Below are 26890 nucleotides of genomic sequence, written 5' to 3'. Positions count from 1 at the left end.
ACCATGTTCTAAATGAAAATGAATGATTGGTGGGGAACAGGTTCACCCAGGGACATTTCAGATTATAGGGCTCGCTCCGCTGTTGGGGTCCAGCCAAAATAAAAAATTGTGGCTTGGTAGATGACTTTACTCTTATATTCTGGGATTGCCCCAAACTGCCCTATTGCAAAAATATTCAACAGGCTTAATACATTTATTATAGGTATTGATTTAACTCTGAAAACCAGCACTTTCTGTTCTATTTATTCTGCCAGAAATTATACCACAAAATAATCTTCTCCTCTGTGTTTGTAAATTGTCTTATTATATGTTAATTTGATTGATAAAATCAAGCTAAAACGATCATGAATGCTTGAATTATGACAGAAATTGGACAGAGGAGACCTGGGGAGTTTTTACATTCATCCATGTATCTGCAGGCTTAGGCCAGCTGTGTACATGTTTGTTTGTTTTTATTGTGTTCAGTCATAAGCATAAAGAAGCATCAATAAAGTGCCACTTTTAGGTAGGTAGTTGTGCGCAGTTTTACTTTTTGAAAGAGGGATAACCACAATATCTATTTGGAATTTTCTAGCAGTTCTCTATTCCCGGGAAGGTCTTCCTCCACTGGTCAGGTGACAAGAAGCAGATTATCATTTTTAATGAGGTCAGAGCATCTGCTGCTATTGTAGGTCAGGATAACCAGCAGACAGGGGCTTCCCCAGCTGTAAGCCGAACAGTCGTCTGTGAGCTCTGACTTGGACCTGTCCAGCCAGTGGGTCACTGCTACGTAGTCACGGGTCAGTTTAATCAAGTTTCACCGGAACACGAAGGAATCGGTTACAGTTACAAGGTAGTAAATAAATTAAAGATGCCCACAAAAAAGAAAAAAACAACACAGAGAGCGGAGGAGGAAACCAAAGATGTAGATGACGAGGACTCAGAGGATCAGTCCAAGAAGAAAAGTAAGCAGGTGAGTGAGTCAGATGATGAAAGACTGAAGAAGAAGAAGACGAAGAAGAAGTTTAAAGACAGTGATGAAGAAGGATACAATTCTGACACATCAGGGCCTGATGTGAGGACCACCAAAGGAAAAGTCAAGAAGAAGAAAAAAGCCAAAGAGGAGAGTGGAGATGAGTTGAGCAATGAGTCGCAGAATACAGATAATGAAGATAACAACAATGACTCCAAGAGAAAGAAGAGGGGGGAAAAACTCCCTGATGTGATTGAGACCACTAACAAAGGCTCAAAGAAGTCCTCAGTCAAAGACAAGATGGGTTCAAAAGATAAAAAATCCAAAGATGAAGACAAAAAATCCAAGAAGGACTCAGAGAAAGAGGATGAACCTGCAGCTGGCGATGAAGAGGAGGGGAAAAAGAAAAAGAAAGAAAAGAAGAAGAAAGGTTCGGTGAAGGGAGACAGTGATGAAGACACCAAGAAGACGAAAGGCAAGAAAAAGAAGGTTGAAAATTACGTTGAAATCTATGAGAAGGAGCTCCGCAGCTACGAGCCAGAAAAAGTGGAGAACTACGAGGATGAGTATCACAAAAAGAAAGGTAATTGCAAAGTTTTAACTTCAATATGTGAAATGTATAAAAGTCACACTGTGGAAGTGACACAGTTAAAATACTGTTTATAGGGAGAATTAAATTAATTTAAGAACAATTTGATGGAAGTTGTGTTTGAGGAAAGACACCTGACACCCAGAGGAGAGGTGAATCGTTATTCTGAGTGGCTCCAGCGGTAACGTGGTCATGCTTTAGTTTGATGTTCATGGTAACATTAGACTGAGTGAAGTAGTCTCCATGTATCGTCAGTATGTTATCTTCAACCTACAGCTATATGACACCTGTCACTCACTAATCTTTCTAGGTTTCACATCCTAATAAGAGCATCACAGTCCTCTAAAGTTCATGTTTCATGTTCTCTGATAAATGTAAAAATACCTATGAAAAGTAGGGCTGGGCATCATTCAAAGATTTTCAGTATCATTACTGATACTGATACCTTGACTTAGGCACAGATAGTTAAGGATAATTTTTTTAATACTAATTTTATCAAATCCATTATAACAAAAAGAAAATTGCAATACATATTGCAGTACAGTTTTTAGTTTTACTTGAGTTTTATTCTTAAGCTCAGGGTCCTTACACACTCGAAGGTGTTTGTGTAAATAAACAGCCAATCACCGCCATGATTGGATCTTGGTCCAGGCAAGCTGTATGCTTATTGGCTCACTGACACTGATTTACCCATTTATTCCTTAGGTGTCAAAGTTTGGTTTCGAACAACAAGACATTTTTTTGATCCTCGCTTGTATCAAACCAATTTGGTCGGTTCATAAAAGTCTCAAAGTTCAACACCCAGGCCTAATTAAAAGGCTCCATACACTATCCCCAAATTTCCCACACTCTCCCAAGTCCCTCATCAAAGCAGAGTCAAGGCAAATCAAACTAAATTTATTGTGCTATTTTTTATGTAAGAGAGAATGCATGAGTTGCATTAGAATACATTGGTTTTTAAAAAACTTAATATTTCATTCCTTACTTTCAAAAATGAAAAAATTCCACTTGACAGAAACTTGCCCTGAAAACTATATTAATATGATTATCTCTTGTTTAGGGGTATTAAAGGTTTGAAGGGTTTATTCACAGGGTAATTTTGTTTGCCGGTGAAGCAAGAAAAAACTACTAGAGAAACCAATTTGATTTATAAATAATAATAAAATTTAACTGACACACTGAGTAAAATGTAAAGTTATCATTTAATGGGCTTTTTAAAAGTTTGTTTAATTTAATTTAATGGGTCTTTTCACATTAACTATCCATTAATAACCTGCACAAAATGAAAAACACAAATTTTTACTGCATTGAACCCATGAATAAATCCCTTAGCAACCAGCTCCTGCTTTTCTTGAGTAATAAATTTTGATTTATTGGTCTTGACTCACCATCCAACCACACAGGTGTTTTCAATTGCTTTTCCTGATGAGATTTCTCTCACGACTGACTGTGTTTGACATCTGGGAGTTCAAGCATCATTCCAAGGTGGTTAGTCCTAGTGCTAACCTTGTAGTCTTGTAGATAAACAGCCTAAATTAGCTACTTTTGTTGCAGCAGTTTGTTGCCAAATGAACCAAATGCAAAGGTATAGTGTCAATCAGTTGTTTAAGTACAAATATTGGATTTTCTTTTGATGTACTGCCGGCTGTTGTGCATTTGCAGGCACTCTGCCAACGGTTTATTGATACTGTTTTCAGAAACTCTGAATATCTCCCACTTGGAATTACAAGTTGTGTAACATGTTACTCTCATAATGGAGTGACAAATTCCTTTAAAAAGGTTTTAAAGGATTTAAAAAAAGACATATTCTCATAAGAAAAGAAGTAATAACACACACAAATACAGAATATAGTTGTACATAAAGGCGGATCAGCTTCCTGGGCCCTGGGTTTGAGCCTTCTCTTGTTGGGAAGTCAATCAAACGGCTACAAAGACATACATCTACAAATTGACTCAAAATGACTACAAAGAGAAGCAAGGCTGCAATAAAGGGGCACAAAACTATCATAAAGATGTGCAAAATGACTCCAGGGGGTTAAAACAGACCACAAAGACACGAAAAATAGGTTCAGATATAAAATAACCACAAAAACTACAGACTACATAGAGTAGGGGAAAAAAGTCTGCTGGCGTGTTGTCAGTAGTCATTTTGTGCCTCTTCGAGTGTTGGTGTCTTGCTCCTATGTGGGACAGATTGGGGAGCTTTTCCATGTCTTTTCCTTGTAATGCACTGTATCCTCCTTCCATTTGTATTATGCCATGAAACCCTTCAGTGTATGAGGTGGTGACCATCACTGGTGATGAGAGAGGGGCAGGCACTGACGCCAACGTCTTTATCACTCTGTTCGGAGAATGTGGCATCACTCCCAAAGTCCACCTGGCCAGCAAGTAAGTCGTCTTTCAAGATTATTGGAATTCAGATCAGGTCACCTTTACTTGTTCTAGCCAGAGGCCTCAGTTTTGGCATTTAATCATTTGCTTCAGTATGTTCTTGTAATTAAACTAAAACTTGTGTTTATTTTTCTCCACTTTAACAGCACAGAAAAGAGGTATTTATTCATTTCTTACAGTGGTGATAGTTGTGACAGAATGGCTGCTCAGACAGACATCAGACTGTGTGCTGTGATTTTGGTGTTAAAGTGAGATCAGATTTTTGTGATGTGATTTGCTGCATGATTTTGCAAGTCCATTATGCTTCATTATGCATATGAGCTATACCTAACTCTTCTTCATTTGATTTGTTTGCATTTATTTTAGAATTAACAGTTTGATAAATGGACAGATGATGAAATTCAGGGTGGCTCCCAAATGTTTATTTCCCAAGTGTTTTTTGATTTCAGGAGTCGAACAGCCTTCGAAAGGGCCAAAACCGATGTGTTCAGAATTAGAACTCACAATGTCGGGCCTTTGAAAAAGATAAGGTAGGTCAGACATTTCATCCCTGATCCTGTTTTTCTCTTTTTCACAGTGGTGAATATTTTTCAGCATAGCACGGGACTTTGTTTGAACTAGGCCAGACATGTTTTAATTTGGATCAGATTTAAGGAGATTTCCTCCACTGAATTCATTTGCAAAATGAATTAAACTAAATTATTAAGATGTTTTTTTCTGTTGCTCCAGGATTGAGCACGACAACACCGGCTTGAACCCTAGCTGGTTCCTGGACAGAGTGGTGGTGACGGATGTGATTAGGCCTCACTTGAGGTTCTACTTTGCTTGTAACAACTGGCTCAGTAAGGTGGAGGGAGACAAGCTTTATGTCAGAGACCTGCTGGGCAGCATGGACCCCATGGACATGCCCAAATGTATGTATACACAGTTATGAGCTAATACGTTTATTTATTTATAGCATCACCATTGCCTCAAGTGATTAATCAAGGGAATCAACATTAAAATTATTTTTATTTTTATTTACACAGTAAATTGGCATGATGTTTTGCACTGTTGTGTAAAGTTTGTTTCTAATTTTCTAGATAATAAGTACGTAGTGAGTGTTTTCACTGGGGATGTAAAAGGAAGTGGAACAGATGCAGATGTCTTCATCAATATCTTTGGGGAGTTTGGAGACACAGGTAAATGACAACAGGTGACACATACATTTTTATGTCTCAGTGCCGGCAGCAGCCGGGGCCATTATGTGCATATGTCAGTCCCATTCTCGCGACGTGATATCTCAGTAATGCCTTGAATTTCACTTGAATGAGTCCATTCACCTGGACTCAAGGATGAAGTGATTAGACTTTGGTGGTCAAAGGTCAAGGTCACTGTGACCTCACAAAACACATTTTTGTGCCTCTTGAATGTGATATTTCAAAACTGCATTGAGCGAATTTCTTCAGATTTGGCACAAACATTTACTTGGAGTCTAAGATGAACTGATTAGAACTTGGTGGTCAAAGGTCAAGGTCACTGTGATCTGACAAAATACATTTTGTCCAATTACACTAATTATGATACAAATGTTTAATGGGATAAAGTTTGAAGTGATGACATTTTATATCCAAAGGTCAGCTTCACTGTAACATCAGGTCACATAATGTTGTTCAAAAACAGCCATTATTCAATGCTGTAATTCAGGGAGGGGAAATAGTCAACTTGGCTGGTTGGCAGAGGTATACAACCATGAATTCTAGTTCACATATGTGGTCAAATAGGTTCCTCAAAGTAGATACCAGCTTTGATGTAGCCAGTTTTTCTTGCTTTGGCTGATAAAATTCACATTTTTTTATTTTAGGGGAGAGGCAACTTGACAATGAAAAGAATAACTTTGAAAAAGGCACCGAGGACAAGTTCACCATTGAGGCACCAAACTTGGGCAAAGTGAGGAAGATCACAATTGGCCATAATAACAAAGGCTCTTCAGCAGGATGGTTTGTGGACAAGGTAAAACACAGACAGACACAGACAAGACAGAGATTGCTTACAGGACTGTTTCTTTTGGGATCCTAGATAATTTAAGAATGACATGTGTTAACTTTCATTTATTACATTATGTGCACCTTCAGGATATTTCACTACCTTATCTTACTGCCCCTCATTCGGCTCAGTTCTGCCTCTATAGAGGTACTTAAGACATATGAGCCTCTTATTTCCTCTCAGTCATCTCATCTGAGACTGGTGTCCCTGCTCCTCCAACACATACAGTGTGCACAACTGAGAGATGAGTTCATTCAAAGAGATGTAGACACAAACACACACACATACACACATACACACACACAGGATGCACATGTCGTCATTCTACACTCTGTGTAAAGGGAAACCATGCCCCATTAAGGGATTACCTTACAACAAACAGATAGATGAGTTGGCTGATTTGTTGGTGACTGCAGCACAGACCAAAGATCAGCAGTGACAACAATAATGATCATATCAGATTCAAATGTGGTTTGTGCTGCCGTCAACTTCACATTGATGATGATTATACTGAGGTTTATTTGTGAGTTAATGTCTTTCAGCAAAATAATTGGAGCTCAGTTTTTGCTCTCAACATTGCAGCTGAAACATGTTTAATTATAAGTTTTGGTAGTAAGGTAATAGAGATGTAAATTCGTTTATACATTTCATACATTTATTAGCTCCAAATATACTATTATATATTTGATTTTGCTTGTAGTTTGTACTAGAGTGTAATGGCACATGAAAAGGACACGCTTCTTTTCTTATTTTCAGGTGGTGGTGGATGATCTGGGAAACAAAGTAGCGTATGAAATTCCAATAAATCGTTGGTTTGCCATCGACGAGGATGATGGGAAGATCCAGAGGGATGTTTTGGTTGGGGGGAGCCAGCCCACAGGTGAGGATGAAATGTTGAAGAAATTTGTTTACGAGCCTGGAAAAATGTATAATATCATACATTCATTTGCTCTTTCATGTCAGTGAATGCAATCATGGCAAGGATGAAAATTAGCTCAATAAGTGGCTGGTTTCTTCAAATTATTTGCCTCATTTTGATCATCTGCTTGCCTGGTCTGAAAAATATTACATGAAGGAGTGTAAGACAATAACACTTACTCCAAAAAGAAGAATGTGTTTTCCTTCCAGCTTGCCAAAAAGTATAATAATTGATTCTTGGGTCATACTATCAATGCTTAGATCTGGTTGATCTAGTTCCTGCTCAGCTGCTTAGGCAGTATGTGTGCCATGAACTGTAGTGACCCACTGGCAGAGCCTGTGATAGCCTGACATGTAACTGTATCCGTCAGGTATTGTGTACAACGTCCAGATTGTGACAGGAAACATCCGTGGTGCTGGGACCAACTCCAAAATCCACATCGTGATGCATGGCACGAAGGGTTTGAAGAACAGTGGCAAGGTAATGAAGATACCATACACAAGAAACTGAATAGACAACTTATACTGTAAAGAACAATGGCGGCAGCAGTAGTTACTTACATTTTGTTGGTGTGAAACACAGTGGATAAAGACCTTGCACTTTACTAAATGACTGTCTGCAATAATTATTCTTACTTAAGTGAAATGGTTGTTCTATTAGGGTTCCAGATTAAATAGTCAATACTTTCGTGGTTTTGCGCTTCACTTCTCAAATGTATCAAGCAAACAGTCTCCATGATGAACTTTGAGTCTTTGTCCGTGCTGCTTTTTTTTTTTGTTTGTCCATCCATGGTGGATATTGATGCACAATCTACTTCCTAGAGTTCTCAGTCTCATACACGCTGCATAAGAAGTTCCTGCCACACAGAGCTTTAATTCGTTCAAAAGGTCATGCATAAATTCAACTTAAAAAAAGAAAAAAACAAACAAACAAAAAAATGTCAAATAAGACTGTATAAGTGTAATGGAAAAAAAACAATAAAAATCATAAAAACACGAAAGCAATATACTGTATTGCACATTCTGATGTTCTTTTGTTGAACTAACAAATGCATCATTACAGTCAAGAGAAGGGTTTTGATAGAGGATGGAACAAATTAGTGGATGTAACAGTTTAGTTTACACTTACTCTAAACCGTCGGCCACAAGGTGAAAGCTCATATTCAGAGTCGAGGAGATCTGTTTTCTGTGCCTCTGTAAATACAGACTTCTTGTTTAAAGATGCTTTTCTGTCTCCTCTTCTTGGACTGAGCTTAGATTTAACATAAATGGATACTGCACCTGAATATCCTCTCTAGACTTGTCTTTCATTTTGTGATCAGTATCACATCAATGCACGTCATTGTAGGGTTTTAGGATAATGCATCTCTGTCTCCACCACTGTACAGTTGAGCATCTGTCTTACAGTGGATGATCCACAGTTTCCTTTAAATATTCTCTGCTGTATGTGATCCAGGTGTTTTTGGAGGGAGGAATGTTCGAGCGGGGCCTTACAGACATCTTTAATGTTGAGCTTGCTGCTCTGCTCAGCCCCCTCAGCAGAGTCACCATAGGACATGACAACGGAGGAGTCAGTGCTGGGTGGTACTGTGAGAAGGTACATTCAACATGCACACACACACACACACACACACACACACATGCAAACAGTAAAGTCTGCTAATTCACCGTGATTCAGCTGAGTCAATGTATTTCCTTCCGCAGGTGGTGGTGTATTGTCCGTTCACAGGGATTGAGCAGACTTTCCCGTGCAGTAAATGGCTTGATGAGAAGGAGGGAGATGGGCTGATAGAGAGAGAGCTCTATGAGATGGTCTCACTCAGGCAGAAGAGACAGAAAAGTAAGTTGAATGTCAATAATTATGTCTAGTCAGCAGCAGCAGTGAATGCTGCCATTTTCTCTTTTATTTGCTGAAACACTGAGCAAAACCATTTCAACTCCATTATATGTAACAGACATTTGCATAATGACTCAGCAGGCAATCTGCCGTCATTATACTTTCTAATTTTAGTGTGTTGTTTTTCCTTTTGCTTGTGAAATGAAGTCCTATATTTCTAATATGTTATGTACCACATTTGTTTTCTTATGGTCCTCATATGTATGCATCATAATCTGTGCACTTTATTTTTTTTCATTTTTGACTATTCCTTTACTGCCTTGCTTCATATCCATTCACAATCACACAAATTTACAGTTGGGAGCTGTCTGCTGAAATCACTGTCTTCAACATGATAGCAGCAATGCAATTTCAGGGGCTCCATTAAAATTTTGAAGCAGTAGAACGAGAGCTCTTTGTGCAGGGGCAGTAACAAGCAAACAATGAGTATGTGCTTGTAATCTGATCTAAGGTATAATAAATCTGAATCAAAGATAGTGATTTGATCTGGTTCTCCTCAGAGCACCCATGGTCCCTGTGGATCTGGACGTCAGATCTGCCCAGTGCAGGAACCGACGCAGATATCTCTTTCCAGGTGTACGGAGAGAAGGGCAAGTCAGATGAAATCCGGCTGGACAATAAAACTGACAATTTTGAACAGGGACAGGTGGACAGGTTTATGGTAAGTATCCTATAATTCAATACCACACAGATGAATATCAACAAGTCAGATAATGAGGCTGTTTAAAAACTGCTTTTATCTTTTATCACAGGTTGAGCTGCCTGATTTGGGAAATTTGACCAAACTCCGTATCTGGCACGAGAAGAGAAGTCCTTTTGCAGGATGGCATCTCAGCAAGGTGAGGAAATCTCTTGTCTAATAATAGTACAATTTATTTAAAAAAATTATATCACTTAAATTAGCTCAGTTTGTAGCATTTATGCACATGAATTTGTGATTAATGAAAAATAGTATCTGTTGTAATTCTATAGGAATCTTATAAGTTTTATATGCACGGCTGTAGTTAACATGGAAATGAAGAGTAGACAGTTTAGTATCCTCACTTCAGATTTGAATATTTCACCAGACCACAAGGTGTGTTATTTCTCTCTGTCCTTGAAATGAAGAAAGAAGAATGTGAAAAGGATGTTAAGGGGTTTCTGCCAATATTTGAACACGCTGATGAAATTATACTCCAGACGCCACCTCACACTTTCCAATATTGCATTTTTCCTGCTAGGCAACTCTGATGAAGACGCTAACAAAGGAAAAGTACACGTTTCCTTGTGAGCGGTGGCTGGACACAAGTGAGGATGATAACGAGGTTGTGAGGGAGCTGCCTGCCAACGGGGAACTGATTGCTGAGCCACTGCCCTGTGTGTATATGCACCCATATTCACCACAGGCAACCAAAAATCTGCCTTGCCAAATATAGAGAAAAATAAACCTTGATTGAACGGTGGTACTCTTTCCTGCAGTGTTAAAATACAGAGTGACAGTTTGCACGGGGACCATCGGCGGCAGCGGCACAGATGCATCTGTTTGTCTCAATCTGATCGGAGACCAGGGAGACACCGGAGATCGGGAGCTGGTCAACTGCAAAAACAACATCAACAAGTTTGAGAAAGGAAATGTGGGTCGATTTCTGTAAATCAGTGTTAGACATGTTGTAGAGCTTAGTGATATTTCAGACAGAAATCCTTCTTGCTTGAAATATCTCCATCCACTCAACAAGCATTAAACTTCTATTTTCTCTTTCACACAAAAGAGCCAATCACTAATCAGTGTGATTATAATTAAGCCAATTAGCTGTGTCTGTAGCATGCTGTGTACTGTTCCTGGTGTTGATGCCAGTGATGACAAATTTGGGGAATATGTTTTTGAGTGATTATGGATTTCACCCCAGTAATCAGGCAATCTCTGTTCTATCCTAATTTTAATAAAAAGTGTTTTATATGGATTAACTAGACTCTTCTGGTATGTATTTCAAATACCATATCTGAGGCACAAACACAGAAAACACACACTGAATAATCTCAATGTTGTACTTACTGATCCAAGAAATATGCCACGATATCTGCCAGTTGTCCTTCACCACATATTCCTCTGTTTGACATATAAGAAGACACCAAATTGTGATGTTATGTGCTGTTTACTTGTCTTCCTAGTTGGATGAGTTCATAATCGAGGCCATAGCCATCGGGAAGATCTGCAGGGTGAGGATTGGACATGACGGCAAAGGTGGAGGCTGCGGCTGGTTCCTCGATAAAGTGATTGTAAGAGAGGAGGGACAGGCGGAGGCCCACGCTGTAGAGTTCCCCTGCAACAGGTGCATTAGTCTCAGTGTGAATACGAAAAAAAAAACATTGACTGAATAGTTGTTCTGACCACAGGTGTGTGTGTATGTGTGTGTCATAGTAATAGATGAGCTGAGAGTTTTATTACTGAATGTGCTGTGCAGGTGGCTGGACCGCAATGAGGATGATGGACAGATCGTAAGAGAGTTAGTGCCGTTATCAGATGGACAGCGTCTTTACAGTAAGACCCAACGCTCTAATTCAGTCTAACATTTATATTTATATATGAGTTGTATCCACCTGATGCTGAAGCTCATATTTGTGTGTGTGTGTGTGTGTGTTAGACCTTGACTATCACATCGCGGTGAAGACAGGCAATGTCCCCGGGGGTAGCTCAGACTCCAACGTGTTCGTCAAGCTCTATGGAGAGAAAGGCAACACCAGTAAGATGATGCTGGTGGTCTCTGCCAACAACCTGGGGAACTACTTTGAGACAGGCCGCATTGACATCTTCAGAGTGGAAACCTTTGATATTGGACAGGTGACACAGTAGAGGCAAAAAATGGATTTATTTCCCTGGGGTTAACCATTCTACCAATATTTGCTATCAAGGTGAATGGGCGTCCATTCATGAAATTTGAATAGTCTCATCTTCTTTATATTCCAGATCAACCGTCTGATGATTGGCCACACGAATGAAGGCATGCGTGCTGGCTGGTTCTTGGACAGCGTTCAGATTATGGTTCCAGTCCATGGAAAGCATTACATGTTCCCCAGTCACCGCTGGCTATGCAAGGATGAGGCCGACGGCAAGACAGAGGTGGAGATTTACCCAAGCGAGATCCTGGACATGCAAAAATGTAGGCAACATTTACACACACTCGCAGAATTAAAAAAAAAAAGGACATACACGCACAGACAGCAGATTCATGCTGACGTGATAATTGGTCCTATAAATCTACTTCTGTAGTTTGCTTTAGCAAATAAGATTGTATTTTAAAGTCTAGATGTCATTTTGATTACTAAAATGAGAGAATAATTTCCCAAGGAGTATTACCAGACTTTGTGCTGTTATTCTTTTGTTGCTTTGCTAAATATCTCTCATTATTACCTCATTCGTGAACTGTTGAATGTTTTGAAAAGTCTTTTCTTCTTCCTTCTTGTGTTTTTTATGCCAGCCCTTACACATACTGTAATTTATATTTTCCAGTGATTAACTATGAGGTAACAGTAGTGACCGGAGATGTGATGTTTGCTGGCACCAATGCCAAAGTGTTCATCCAGATCTATGGGGACAAGGGGAAGACAGAGCTTATCATGCTCGAAAGCAGATCCAACAACTTTGAGCGTAACACCACAGAAATATTCAAGGTATCTAAGCTTGGATCTTATTCTTTCAGTGGCTCCAAAAAGTATCTTAATAGTCAAATCCGAGTGCCAAAAAGAAACGTTCATGTCCAGATGTTACATTTTGTTCTCCAGATAGAGGTCAAAGATGTTGGGAAGGTCTTCAAAATCCGCATCGGTCACGATGGCTCAGGGATGGGATCCGGTTGGTTTCTGGAGTCAGTGGACGTCAAACATTTAATCATGGCCTCGGTGCCCAAAGAGAAGAAGAAGGAGGACAAGAAAAAGAAGAAGAAAAAGAAAACAGATGAGCAAGATGAGGATGAAGAGGGAGGAGAGGAGATGCAGGAAGTGGTGCTGACGTATCATTTCCCATGTTCACGCTGGCTGGCCGGGGGAGAGGAGGATGGCGAGCTGGTGGTGGAGCTTCTGCCTGAGGACTCAGAGGAACTGGAAGGTACAAAATAAATATAAAGGTCACTTAACCTGCACTTAATGCACACCTTTCCTGATACTGAGACAGAAACCAGTCAAAAAAATATCATGCTACATCTCTTATATGTACAGTAGACCTAAATGCATTTAGATACATCACTTTTATTGCTTTATTAATTGCATTCCTCTTCTCAGCTCCTGAATGTGTGTTTTTTACTGTCATCTGATTGTAATTCTAAAAGTGTGTGTTTGCTGCAACTTATTTGTTCATCTGAGCTCGATTGTGGCATGTATAGTATTTGTATGTGTGTGAGCTCTGACAAACCTCCACATGCTTGCAGTTAGGCACTAAACAGGCACTTGGGCACTGTGGCAATTACCAGAAATACATAACACAAAGGGGCACTTGACCAGTTACTAATACTATCAGTATTGGAATGAACCAACTGTCTGTCCCTGTATACTGCACAAACGAAAATGCTAAAATTGCCTAGATTTCTTTTCTAATATTAGAAACGTACAGTAATAACATGGTCTTTTCTAACCTCAAAATATACGAAATGAAATACCACCCACAGCTCAGTGGAGCTGCTATTTATGCTATTTATACTCTCTATATATTAGATTGAATTGTCGATTGCATGCACATGCATAAGGTATTCACAGGAGAAGGAGGACAAAAAATTTGCACATCGCACACACTATAATTTGTCAGTTTAAACATATTCTCTTGTCTTCTTGTTTCCTTTGGTCCTCCTTATAATAACCACAATAAATTCTGCCACCCCGCAGATTTTTCCAGACAGGGAAGCAACTTAAATATGTTTCATGTAATTTCAAATGGAGCTGTTGACCTAGTACTGTACTGAAATATTGCCAGATTTACCATGATTGACTACATCTGTTGCGACATCAACCAGAAGTGAAAAGTTTAAAAAATGACAAAAGAAAGTATAAGCAAGAAAGATTGAAACACTTTTTATGCTGAGGAACACTACTGCTTTTTATACTCTTCCCTATCCCTTTTTTGGACTGCTTTGATCAGAGTTTAGTACCGTGCATATCATACATACATACAATGAATTAATTTTAAAGTCAAAATAAAGTTTTTGCTAATTTAAATCAGGTATCCACCTGTGTTTTTAGTCCCATTTTCAAGGGACAGTCCATTCTGGTTGCTATCCTCAGACAATATTCTTTATTGCCACTCCTACATTTTAGTGACCACAGGTGTATATACACAGACAAATATAGATATAATTGATATATTTATAAAGCAGATATGTGCACCTCTCACTCAGTGCTGATGTTGTTGTAGACACACACGGTTTGATTTGACACAGTTTCCTGACCGACATTCAGTGTGTGACAGGTTAAGGAGGTGTTAGTAATTCATCCCCTGCTTTGTCCAACAGTCAACACCTACGAAGTGTGTGTCTTCACTGGTGACATGCTGGGGGCTGGGACTGACGCCAACGTCTTCATCAATATTTACGGAGAAAACGGTGACACCGGAGAGCGCTACCTGAAGAACTCTGACAACCTCAACAAATTTGAGCGGGGGCAGGTACGACAGGTCGAACAAAGAGATGATCGCTGCTTTTTAAATCAGCTGAAGATAAAAGGAAGGAATCCCATTAATTAGATTTTAAATATTAATTATTTTATAAGTGAGGCGGGAAAATGCAGGGAAGTAAAAGACATTATTTATATCACACCAATTATTCTTACATAAACTTGGAAGAGAACCAAGAGCGTAATATTACAATACAGTTTTAACCACTGTCCTGGAAGGGTATCCTGCTGAACATTATCCAGCAGTCAGAGACTTCCACGCAACATAAGCCCTGCACTTAATTGTGGGTGGGAGTGTATTCTGCTAGGATTACATGCTCCCCTGCAGGCGAGCCAGCTGTGACTGAGAGGAGCTCTGAAGAGTCCTCTGTGTTATTGAACCTGTCCTACTTTTACTCATTACTTAATCCAAACCTGTGAATTATTCATCTCTACATCACACCTGGTTCTGTAAGAACACAAAAGTCACGTCCACAGACACAGTTTATTTCTTCCCACAGATCAAAAGCAACAATAGGCCATTGTCTTTCAGTGATAGGACTGTTTGGCACTTCAAAGGATCATAAACACGGCACAAAAAATCATCGGCTATCTTCTTCTGTCCCTGGAAGACATTGCCAACACTCACTACCTTTCCAGAGCCAGAAATATTATAAAGGACTGTTCACACCCTGGCCACCACCTGTTTGACCTGTTGCCCTCAGATAATTCAAAATTAGTCTTGTGAACAGTTTCTAACAGAACAGTATCTACGGTGGCTGTATTTTGCAGGAGGATGTTTTCACCGTGACGGCTATTGATCTGGGCCCTCTTAAGAAGCTACGAATCCGTCACGACAACACCCAGTCTTATTCATCGTGGTACCTGGACCGTGTTGAGATAGTGGACACAAAGGATGACACAACGTAGGTGAAACAAGAATGCAACTGATTATGATGTATCAGCATGTCATCTTTGACTTAGAGTCCTTATCAGAGGCATTTCTCTGGCCTGCAGGTACTACTTCCCTTGTAACCGCTGGCTCGCAGTGGATGAGGACGATGGGCAGATAGCAAGAGAGCTGGTGCCTGTGGATGAAGCCTTTATGAGGAAGGATGAGGATGAGGAGGGGACTGGCGCCAGGCTTGGACTGGAGCAGAAATGTAACGCAGTTTCACAGTTGGCTCATGTTTTAGTAGAGGGAGATAAAAGGGAGCTCTGTTCAAGTATTTATCTAAGCGCTGGTGAAACATGCAGGTGTAAATGAGAATAAAGAGGAACTCGTGTTAGTGTGAAGATGAAAAGGATTTCTGCACTGATTTGTTGAATTTATCTTACAGCCATGTCTACTACATATACTATTAAGATAAAAACCGGAGAAAAGAAGTATGCTGGAACTGATGCCAACGTCTTTGCCATCCTATATGGTGAAAATGACGACACAGGTGAGACCCTTTACCTCACCAACATCAGGACTCATGCTGCATGTTATTGACTAAATTAAACCAATCTGAATTTCAAATAATGTCATATCACTCCCAGGGATCATCAACCTAAAGGCTTGTAAGACCTATAAGAATAAGTTTGAACAGGGGATGATCAATGAGTTCACTGTGGAGGCGGTAGACTTGGGCGACCTGGAAAAGCTTTGCATTGGGCACAACAACTCAGGTGGGGAAAGAAAATGCTCCACAGACCAAAAATAATCCGTCAACAGTCACAAGCAGCACAATGCATGAAACTGAATAACATATGACTGTTTTTTCCCCTATCAGGAGGTTCACCTGGTTGGTTCTTGGACTGGGTCGAGATTGACGCCCCCTCGCAGGGTCAGAGACTACGCTTCCCATGTGGCCGATGGTTGGATAAGGGAAAGGATGACGGGGCAATAGTGAGGGATCTCTATCCTGCTGAGCTGCAGACTGAACTCTACACACCATGTGAGTGAACAACGGCAGAAGAGGCATTCAAATCCATTAGTGAAAGGAGCAATGCGCTGGTTGAAAAATCTTCCTGTAAATGTGCTTCATGCCAAATTTTACTCTGCTGAAAGTGTAGAAGCTTAAGCAGTAAAATGTATTTAAAGCTCTCTGTCTGAAGAAGGGTGCTTGTCAGGGCACTGACTCTTTGATGCAATCTGTAACAAGTGTTATAATGTTGCTGTAACATCATCACTGCAACAAGATTCACACATGAAGCAGTCCAAATCACAACGCTGCAGCTGTAGATCCATAGATCCATCTATTTGGTAGTTTATTTTCAGTTTTGACAAAAAAAAAACAAAACAAACAATATTACAGATTTTAAGGTATGGTCAAAGACTACCAGTGTCACATTTTACACACACTACAAACACAACAAGCAAACTCAGCCTCTTCACTTCCCTCTACATCAGGTCATCGTCATCTAATTAAGCATGATACATTGACAGAAGACTGTCGAATATTTCAATATTAAGGCATTTTGAAAAACATGGCTCTAACACTAACCTTTTGCTTATTCTATAGCAATTATCCTATGTTCATATGATCATAATGTGTTTTACATGAGAAAAATCCTATTAAGGCTGCATACCAACTGCAACCATCAAATAAAACTGTGTGGCAAAAAGTGTATTTACTATTTACCTTTATAATATATGTGTAAATACATTGTAAATATAAGTTACGGTGGAGTGAAATTCTAAAGCCTTAAAAAATGTAAATGTTCAAAGTGGCAATACGAGTACAATGTAAAAGTCTCAAAATACTCCAATTATGTTATATCATTTTTATCTTGTTCACATAAGAGATCAAATTGTGGACACTGAGTTTGTGTTTTTTTTTTTTACCTCTCTAAGTCTAAGCATGAGAAACACATTGTTAAACTCTATTTTTGTGTCATCCATCTTGATTGTGTCAACTAAACAAACCCATCACCCTCCCCTCTCCTTTTTCAGTTGTGCCCTATGAGATAAAGATATACACCAGTGATGTGTTTGGTGCGGGAACAGATGCTGATGTGTTTATAGCCTTGTATGGACGTAAGGGAGTGTGCACACAGCAGAAACACCTGTGTGTCAACAAGAGAGAGAGACGTCTGTACTTTGAGAGGGGAGCTGAGGACATGTTCATTGTGGAGGTGAGTGTGTGGGTTTGGACTATACATCCTTTTTGACGTCAGCAGCAGCTCTGTAAACACTGTGTTGTCTCTTTCCAGTTGGAGGATGTTGGCGATGTTATAGAGAAAATCAGGATAGGACATGACAACAGAGGCACCAATCCAGGATGGCACCTTGACAGAGTGGAGATCAGGCGACAGCTCAGGAAAGGAAAGGTAGTAAAAATCCATTTAAGATCACACCTGCGCAAATAAGTGCATCATTAAGAGTTTCCCTGACTTGTTTCCTTGCACTTCTCTTCAGTGTTAGACAGACACAGTAGTTTGGGAATATGTCTGTGTTTAATGGCAGGGTTCAGAGACGACCATTTTCCCATGTGAGTGCTGGCTGGCCAAGTCTGAAGATGATGGGGAGACGGTGAGGGAGCTGGTCCCCTCGGACATCATCACACAAAAACTCCTCAGGGATGGGACCCTGAAAACGACTGAAATAGAGGTGGAGGATGCTTTGGAAAGTAGGTTTACCCCGATTGCATCAGTGGAATGCAAACAAGTGCATTTGCTTCAGTACAAATTTGACATAGTTGTTACTTAATATTTCCCTTTTATTCTGCTTTATACATCTATTCCACTTTTTACTACATTTATTTGAATGCTTTAGTTACTAGATACTTTACAAAGCATACATTTTGCAGCTAAAACAATTAGTCTATTAATTGATCAGTTGATCTTCAAAAATTTAATCAACAACGATTTTGATAGGTTAATCATTTTAATCATTTTTCAAGCTAAAACTGGCAAATGTTCTTTGATTTCATCTTTTCTGATTTGAGGATTTGCTGCCTTTCTCTATTTCAAGTCATTGTAAAACTGAACATTTTGGGTTTTAGAGCATTAGCCGAGCAAAGTAAGACATTTTGAAACAATTTCTTCTATTTTAAAGACAAAACAATTGATCAGTTAATTGAAAAAATAATTGACTTAATCGATAATGAAAATAATTGATTGCTGCAGCCCTAGTCAGTTATATATAACAAATATACCATGTGAACAAACACATACTGCTGGACTGGAAACTGCTGAATTCATAGATTCCAGTGCACACTAGGATCTTTGTAGTTCAGTTGTACATTATTACAAATCTGCGCACAAACAAGGTGTGTATCTACTGATTGAGTTGTTCTTCTTTTTCCACCACAGTTCACACGTACAAGGTGTCTGTGCGGACAGGTGACATGTATGGAGCAGGGACTGATGCCAATGTTTTTCTCACCATCTACGGAGACCTCGGAGACACAGGGGAGCGCAAACTCGCCAAATCTGAGAATAACAAGAACAAGTTTGAGAGAGGAGAGGTATGTTCGTGAGGGTGAGATACGTGAGTGAATGCTACATTTCTTTTGCTCTCCAGGTTTAAAGTCTGTTACATTTTCTCTGCCTCTCAGGTGGACAAGTTCTCTATTGAGGCTGTGGATTTGGGGCAAGTGTTTAAGATTCGTATTCGTCACGACAACTCCAGGATGGGGGCTGACTGGTACCTGGACCAAGTGGAGGTGCTGGATGTGGAAACAGAAGAGGTGTACATGTTCCTATGTGAGCGCTGGCTGTCGACAAAGAGAGAGGACAAACGCATAGAGAGGACCTTCTTCGTCAAGGTGGGGAGAGAGAAACATATTTGTGCTCCATATATCATATTACAATCACTGGAGGAAATTAACATGAGTCATGTATGTGTAGGAGTTATTTTCTATTGTTATCAACAGCTTTACTATAAAATTGTAAGTGAATTGTAAATTTTATAAAGTTGTTCTAGATGTCTATTTCTATTTTCTGTTTTGCAGCAAACAATAGTTTTTCCATTGCCAAGCAGCAGCAAAGGTCTCTTAGCCACTGACTCACAGAATCAGAATCTGTTTTCATCAAGCATGCAAGCACACAACGAATATGAATGCAGCACTTAAGAGTAGGAATAAAAATAGAGAAGAAGTCACGTAAAAATAAATATAAAATGAAACAAAAGTAAAAATTATTCAAATCTATTGAGAGAAAGCTATGATTATGATATATACAGTATGTCATATACAGTTGGGGCTTCAAAAATTTTTCCATAAGACAGCAATGGTGTGTTTGGCTGAGAGTCACCATTTCCTTCTGTGCCGCTGAAAGCCTCAGGTCTTTCAGAGACAGTCCAAGAATCATGGGCACAGAGGCAACACAGCCAGAATAATTTTAGATAAAACTTGTGCATTTTCCCAAAAACTCAGGATTTCTGCACACTCCCAAATGCAGTAAAATAAGGGACGCCTTTTCTGACCTACATTTTACACATTCATCGAAGTTGTTATTACTGAATTGATGCAATCCTTCTGTGCTGTAAGATTCTGAGTCCTGTGCTGCTGGTTTGGGTCTGACCATTGAGGCACAACTTTTCCATTCACCTTTGGTAATTTCATAGTCTAAGGCACGACACAACGCTACTGTCTATTCTCAGGTGTTTCTCTTCAGAGAGCCATTTAACTTTGATTTTCTATTAGCTGCTGTTGCAGTGAAATTCGCTCTGAGATTGAAGTTAGTCTGTTATGTGTCTGGTTAAGGGATATGAAGGTGAAAGAAACATTGACCCATATTCCAAGAAGATGGCTCAGGCCAAATTGGGGCTGGACAGAAATGCCAACAAGAAGAAAAAGAAGAAAAAGGTGGTGGAAGAGGGTCCAAGTAAGGCCACAAAACTATTCTTCATGTTTTTCCAGGTAGAGTGTGAGTATAATGAAAACTATGCGCTTGCTTGAAGCAAAGCCAAACACAAAGGAACTAGAATTCAAAAACTCCCTGCATGCAAACCATTTCGAAATAATTCAAAATGTTAGGTAAGATTTAGCAGTTCACAGCTTTGTGTGTAACTATTAACAATTTAGCCAGAATAAAGAAATTGTTCAGCATTGTGGGACAAATGCTTCCTCCCAAGAGTTTGATGAGAAGCTTGATACCACCCTTGTGTCTGTACAGTAAATATGAAGCTATAGCCAGCTGCAGGTTAATTTAGCTTAGCATAAAGAGTCGAAACAAGGGGAAGTAGCTAGGTTGGCTCAGATGATAACAAAAATGCCTACAAACACCTTAAAGCTCACAAATTAACACCCTATATTTGTTTGTTTGATTTTAAGAAAAAAAATAGTTATTAGTGGATTTGCAGCAGATGAAAACAAGAGGCAATGTTTTAATAAGTGGTTTTTAGATAGCGACTTTTTGTTACCCTCAGACAGAGCCAGGCTACCTGTGTCCCCTTGTTTCCAGTCTTTATTCTAAGCTAAACTAACCGACGGGTTATAGTTTTATAGTTACTGTTCAGACATAAGACTGCTATCAACCCTCTCGTGTAACACTTGGAACAGAAACTGCATAACCAATAACCATTCTTCTCTGTCGCCCAGTCATCCCCTATCACTTCACCTTGTCCACGGGAATGGACCGTGATGCCAGCACGACAGCCAGGGTCTATGTCATCATCCTCGGCCCCAACGAAGTCGAGACCGACCGACTGTGGCTGGACCTGCCAGAGGGAAAGAAATCCTTCACAGCTGGCACCATGGACCACTTTGTGTGTTATGGAACTGACGTAGGAGAGATCAAGAGGGTGGAAGTGAGAATCTAGGACTGTCTCTGTAGCTAAATCTGTGAAACCGTCTCCTCTGTGCTGCCTCCTCAGATGCACTGATGTTAAAAATTTAAATAAAGCCATTCTCACCCAGTAATAATTAATTCTAGCAGTGCCTTCTGGTACCTAGATCAAACAAAATCAAATCATATATCAATTCCATACATCACCTTCCCCCTGCCCCCCCCCCCCTTTCCTCTCTCTCTTTCCGTCTCCTCCTCAGCTCGGCCATAATGGTGTCACACCAGAGAGCTGCTGGTTGGTGGATGAGCTGTCGGTTGCCGTGCCAACCAAAGGTATCAAGTACATCTTTCCATGTAAGTGCTGGCTGGCTAAAGACAGGGGAGATGGTCTGACTGCCAGACTGTTCAATGTGCTGGACTCCAGCACGATTAACATTATCCGCAAAGTGAGTCATACTGCACCTAAGATATTGGAAAACACTCAGTTTATGTGTTACATAAGGAAACATAATTTGTCTCTTCTGTATCTGTATTATCTCCTGTTTATTATAGGTTATTTATTCAGCCACAGTTGTCACAGGTGACACTCAGTATGCAGGGACTGATACCAACATTTTCCTGACTGTGTTCGGAGCCAACGGGAGCACAGAGGAAATGCTGCTGCCTAAAAATGAGGACAGGTCCGTCCTCCAATGACCCCTGTAATTGTACTGATCCCTTCTTAATAAGGAAGGAATAGTTAAGACATCTTGAGAAATATGCTTATTTGCTTTATTGATAAGACTTAAGTGAGGAGACTGAACTCTAAATATGAAGCTACAGCCAGCCGCTGGTTAGCTTAGCTTAGCACAAAGAGTGTAAGTCCTTTGGACAGAGTCAGGCTAGCTGTTTCCCCATTTTTACACTCTTTGTGCTAAGCTGAGCTACACAGCGGCTGGCTGTAGCTTCATATTTAGAGTTCAGTCTCCTCACTTAAGTCTTATCAGTATCAATCTTCTCACTTAACTTTCAGCAGTTAAGCAAATATTTCCAAAACTATTTCTTATCATCCCATGTCCAGATGCTTTCAAATGCAAAATGATATTTACATTACATATTGTTTTCATTAAGGTTTGAAAGAGGACAAGAAGACACATTCAGCCTGGAGATAGATGACATTGCTCCTCTGAAAAAGATCCGAGTTCGGATTGATGGCAGTGGGAGTCGCCCAGACTGGTTTCTTGACAGGGTAACATAAAGACTAGTATGGCTAATCTCTGTTGAGGAACCATTTATGATAAAACCATTCAACATACCGCATTTAATTAAGAACACTAAAAATCATGTGCAATGACACTATTGGCTGAAACTCCTATTTATTCAGAGAATGTAGTGTAACACTAGGCAGAGTTTTCATTAGCACTCTAACACTGTTAATTATGCAAGTTATAATCAAAAATGTGACTCTTGTGATTTAAAAAATTGCATTCCAGCAAGTCCTGATTTCAATATAAAAACCATCTACTGTGTCAGCCTTTGCAAAACTCAAAAAGCAGCTGCATTATTTAGTCTGATTCTGTTCAAGTAGAAGCAAGATGCATTTGTGATTGTTAATGGTACAGTCTTAACTTGTTTAATACCATCTAGGCCACAAATACTGCAATAAAGACTTCTAGTGTTGGTCTTATCTTGTATCGTATCTTGTGCTGCAACTGAACAATGACATGTAGTTTTCACATCCAAACATTTGTATCATCATGATGATGAGATAATTAATTTCAATAAATGCTTTTAGATCCTGATGCGGAATCTGACCACAGAGGAAGTGTATCTGTTTACCTACGAGAACTGGTTGTCAAAGACCAAAGGGCCAATGAGGACGAAGGTGTGTGAGCTGGCAGCTGTGGTAGACGAGGAGGAGATGGTGGAGAAAACAACCTACATCATCCAGGTCCAGACCAGTGACATCGGAGGTGAATCACATCAGTTTTTTTTACAGCGTAGCCAAATTATAGTAGCAATGACTTAGATGACCAAATAATTGTTTTATTCAAGTAAGCAAAAATGCAAGACTTTCTTTTGTGCTTCTAAAATGTTAGATTTCTCTGCTTTTCTCGTCATATTTATGATATGAAAATAATCAGCAGGTGAATTGATAGCATTGCTATTTGTAGTCCTATGAGAGACATACTCTACATATTTATCTTCTTTATGCTGTTTTATTTTAGACATTTTTTTTTCAAATATGTATAGAAATCATCTTTAACACAGGGTGTTCAAGCTGCACATTTTTTTTATTTTATTTGCATGTCATAGCACCATTCATACAGCATTATTATGCAAATCTAAAGATCTAACCTGTACCTTTTACCCTGTAAAGTGCCTTGAGATAATGTATGTTATGATTTGGTGCTGTACAAATGAAACTGAATTGAATTGAACTCAAATTAAAATATGTATTGTCAATGCCTCTGATGTTTTAGGTGCCGGCACTGATGCCAACGTGTTTGTGATCGTGTTTGGGGAGTACGGGGACACAGGGACGCTGCCTCTGAAGGAGAGCACCAACAGGAACAAGTTTGAGCGTAAAATGAAGGATGTGTTCAGATTTCCTGACATGCTCAGTCTGGGTGAACTCTCCAAGGTCCGAGTGTGGCATGATAACAAAGGTGAGGAGGAGGAGGAGGAGGAAAAGGAGGAGGGAAGGAGCACTGGGCATCAAAGCAGCTTAATTGACAGCAACTGAAGGGGTTTTACATCAAAACAACAGAATAAACATGACAGATATACTGTATGTACCTTTGCATTTGGCAGTTGTGATGCACAGGGGATGTACGGCAAATTTTCATATTAGATTAAGATTGATTGTTAAATAGTGAAACAGAAAAATGCAGATCGAGGCTTTAGAAAACATTCGTATATAGAAGGAATAAAACCACAGAGGACTTTGTTGCTCCTGCTGTAAACAGGCCCTGCTCCTGGTTGGCACCTGGAGTACATTGACGTGAAAGATGAAGCCATGGGCCAGACCTTCAGGTTCCCCTGCGACCGCTGGTTGGCTAAAAGTGAAGAGGATGGGCAGACTATGAGGGAGCTGGCCTGTGCCAACAACGACGCTGTAGACCTCAGCGACAAAACCAGTAAGTAAAAATGGAAGTCTGTGGGCATAATTACAAGCTCTCTAATTGTTGGAGATGAATGACTTGCAGCTAATTAAAAGCATTTGCCAGATGTGAAGTGATTACAGTGCGGCTGTTTGTCTGCAATCCCACAGAATATGAAATTGCCACAACAACTGCAAGCACAGAGGACGCCTCCACCACAGAAAACGTCTGGATTGTGTTGGAAGGAAGGAAAGCTCGTTCCAAGGAGTTTGTTCTGGAGAATAAGAAAAAGAAGTTCTTATGGTAGGTCTTCAAAGAGAGTCTAGGTGCCTCGGCTCACAGTAAAACCCTATTATGTTGCCTTACATAATTTTCTCCCTTTCCCTTGTTTTCCTACCCTTTTATCTTGTAGCTTCACTTTCTGTTCTTCAAGTATCGGCTCTCTGGAGGGCTAATCCCATGAGACGCAGAAAAGAAAAGCTCTCTGGCACACAGGCGAATTTAACTGTTCACTGTTCAGGATCAAATTAGTTGAAACTTTTTCTTGTCCTTTCACAGTGGTGCCACTGACACGTTTGAATTCTCGTCTAAACACGTGGGGGAGATCGCCGGTATCTGCCTCGGCCACATAACGAAAGATGGCAAGAAGGTGAAGAGTGAAGCTTTCTGGCATGTCATGGAGGTGGTGGTGACAGAGAAGGAGCTGGGGAACAAGTGAGTGGATCTACATAATATTATATAAAATATCATGTTGAAAGTCTGTGGATGTGACTCCAAACCTTTCCTCCTGTTTAGATATTTCTTCCACTGTGACGCACAAATCCCCCTGGCAGCCAAAAAGGACCAGTTCCTGACATTTGAGTGCTACAAGTCCATTGAGAGCTTCGCAAGCAAAGTCCGCAACCTGGTTCCCGTCAAGTACGAAATCATCATCATTACCGGGGATGTCAAAGCTGCCGGCACAGATGCCAACGTTTTTATTACCATCTATGGTGTCAACGGTGATTCGGGCAAGCGACATCTGCGGCAGAAGTTCCGCAACCTTTTCGAGCGGGGGCAAACAGACCGCTTTGTTCTGGAGATGCTGGACCTCGGGGAGCTGATGAGGGTCAAGGTGGAGCACGACAACAGCAGGTCCTGCAGTGGGTGGTACTTACAGTGTGTCGAGGTGACCAACACAGCCAACTCCGTCACAACCATCTTCCAGTGTGGAAAGTGGCTGGACACTCAAAAGGCCGACGGGCAGATTCAGCGAGTCCTCTACCCCAGATATTAGGAGGAGGACGCATGAGACACAGAGTGGGTGAGCATTTCCTTGAGGGACTTTTTGGTGTTTTGTTTTTTCACAGTGAGACAAGCTTTGTTAGGAACAAAAGAATGAAATGAACAGATCTGAATGTAACTGTATGTCAACTTTTAAAGGATTACACCAGTGTTTTTTTAAGGTTGTGCCAACTGTTTAGGTTGCCCCTCTTCAATCTTAAAAAAAATATCACATTTGCTACCAACCTTTGTACAATTTCAAAAGTAAACAAATCTGAATAATCCCCAAAACCACAAATCCAACACAATAAACATTTAGTCTCAATTATTATTTTTCATTTTTTTGCTCTTTCTTTTGCTTTTTTTTTATTACACTCTGCTTATTGTCAATCACTCACCTACAGGTGGAAAAGTAAGCCAGGAAATAGCCCTACAAGCCTGCTTCATCTCCTTTGATAACATCTGTAGTCTTGAGAAGTCTTGAACCTTTAATTAATGTCCAGCAAAAAAAAGGCCTTAGAAGGTATTTTTTCATTGGCTGTAACTTCTTTTGTATGAGGTTCCAGGCTGTCGGGAGATATTTTACATCTACAAGCTACAAGTGAGACTAGTGCAACAGTGGATTATGCTTTCAGGAGGTTTTTTGGTAGTTTTTCATGGAGTTTTATTACTATTAATGATTGTTATTATTGTTAATATTGTTGCAGCTAGCCACAGGCCTCATTTTACCAACATATAACCATTACCTAAACTAATTGATTATTTTTAATTGGCTAATCTACCCATTCATTTTCTGCCACTTACCTGGGTCCAGGTCCAGTCAATTAATTTATTATACTATTTAATAATTAGAATTATTGTTTTGCAGCTGGGAAGTAATGACAGAAATGGAATATAAATGGAGAACAGAAAAAATGTGAGCTAGAAAACCAGTAGTGAATGGGCTTCAATGTAACTTGCAATGAGACCAGTATTCATACCAGTCTTTATTACCGTTTTGACACAAATTTCATGATTCATATAATATCTGAACATTAAATTGCATCATGGCATATTATATATATACATATGAATCATTTACTTTGCAAATGTACCTTTTGTTTTGAGTTCAAATTGGGTAGCCTGATGGTCAAAGGATTGATTCACCAAAAAAATGTAGATATTGAAGTCTGTCCAATATGAGTCCAATAAGAAAAAATATCCACATGAATTTTCACAAATTCAAATTATAGCCCACAGATAAATAGTGTTTGAGATAAATGATTTTTTTATATAAACATTGTTGATAATAATACCTTAAATTAGTTTTAAAATAATTGTGAGCATGTTCTGAGCAGGACAAGGAGACTGTTTCTATGTGATTTCAAGCATATAACTGACATTTCTGTACTGCTGTTTCTTGTTATGTGATAGCCAACATATACATTGACACAGATGTATCT

At 39.7% G+C, this 26890-nt stretch overlaps 1 protein-coding gene across 1 annotated transcript; it reads left to right on the top strand.

Annotated features, from left to right (window-relative positions):
• The first annotated feature begins 656 nt into the window (after positions 1-656).
• Positions 657-26874, top strand: loxhd1b (lipoxygenase homology PLAT domains 1b). Its single transcript, XM_071483340.1, has 42 exons — positions 657-1535; positions 3815-3929; positions 4382-4462; positions 4662-4846; positions 5015-5113; positions 5776-5924; positions 6714-6837; positions 7247-7356; positions 8332-8472; positions 8580-8715; positions 9273-9433; positions 9525-9611; positions 9993-10128; positions 10231-10385; positions 10921-11081; positions 11214-11290; positions 11394-11590; positions 11717-11909; positions 12260-12420; positions 12532-12853; positions 14247-14398; positions 15178-15311; positions 15403-15548; positions 15726-15830; positions 15928-16056; positions 16161-16325; positions 17324-17505; positions 17584-17700; positions 17837-17999; positions 18685-18839; positions 18930-19139; positions 20079-20199; positions 20916-21124; positions 21363-21548; positions 21655-21782; positions 22213-22330; positions 22877-23054; positions 23565-23750; positions 24051-24221; positions 24356-24488; positions 24744-24899; positions 24981-26874. Exons 1-42 carry the CDS (start codon positions 851-853, stop codon positions 25459-25461), a joined length of 7200 nt encoding a protein of 2399 aa, XP_071339441.1. The 5' UTR covers positions 657-850; the 3' UTR covers positions 25462-26874.
• The last annotated feature ends 16 nt before the right edge of the window (positions 26875-26890 follow it).

Source organism: Trachinotus anak, unplaced genomic scaffold (genome assembly GCF_046630095.1).
Source record: "Trachinotus anak isolate AG129_WGS33_773 ecotype Australia unplaced genomic scaffold, CSIRO_AGI_Tana_v1 ptg000008l, whole genome shotgun sequence".
NCBI classification, from domain to species: domain Eukaryota; kingdom Metazoa; phylum Chordata; class Actinopteri; order Carangiformes; family Carangidae; genus Trachinotus; species Trachinotus anak.
This window is presented reverse-complemented; position numbering and strand designations above follow the sequence as displayed.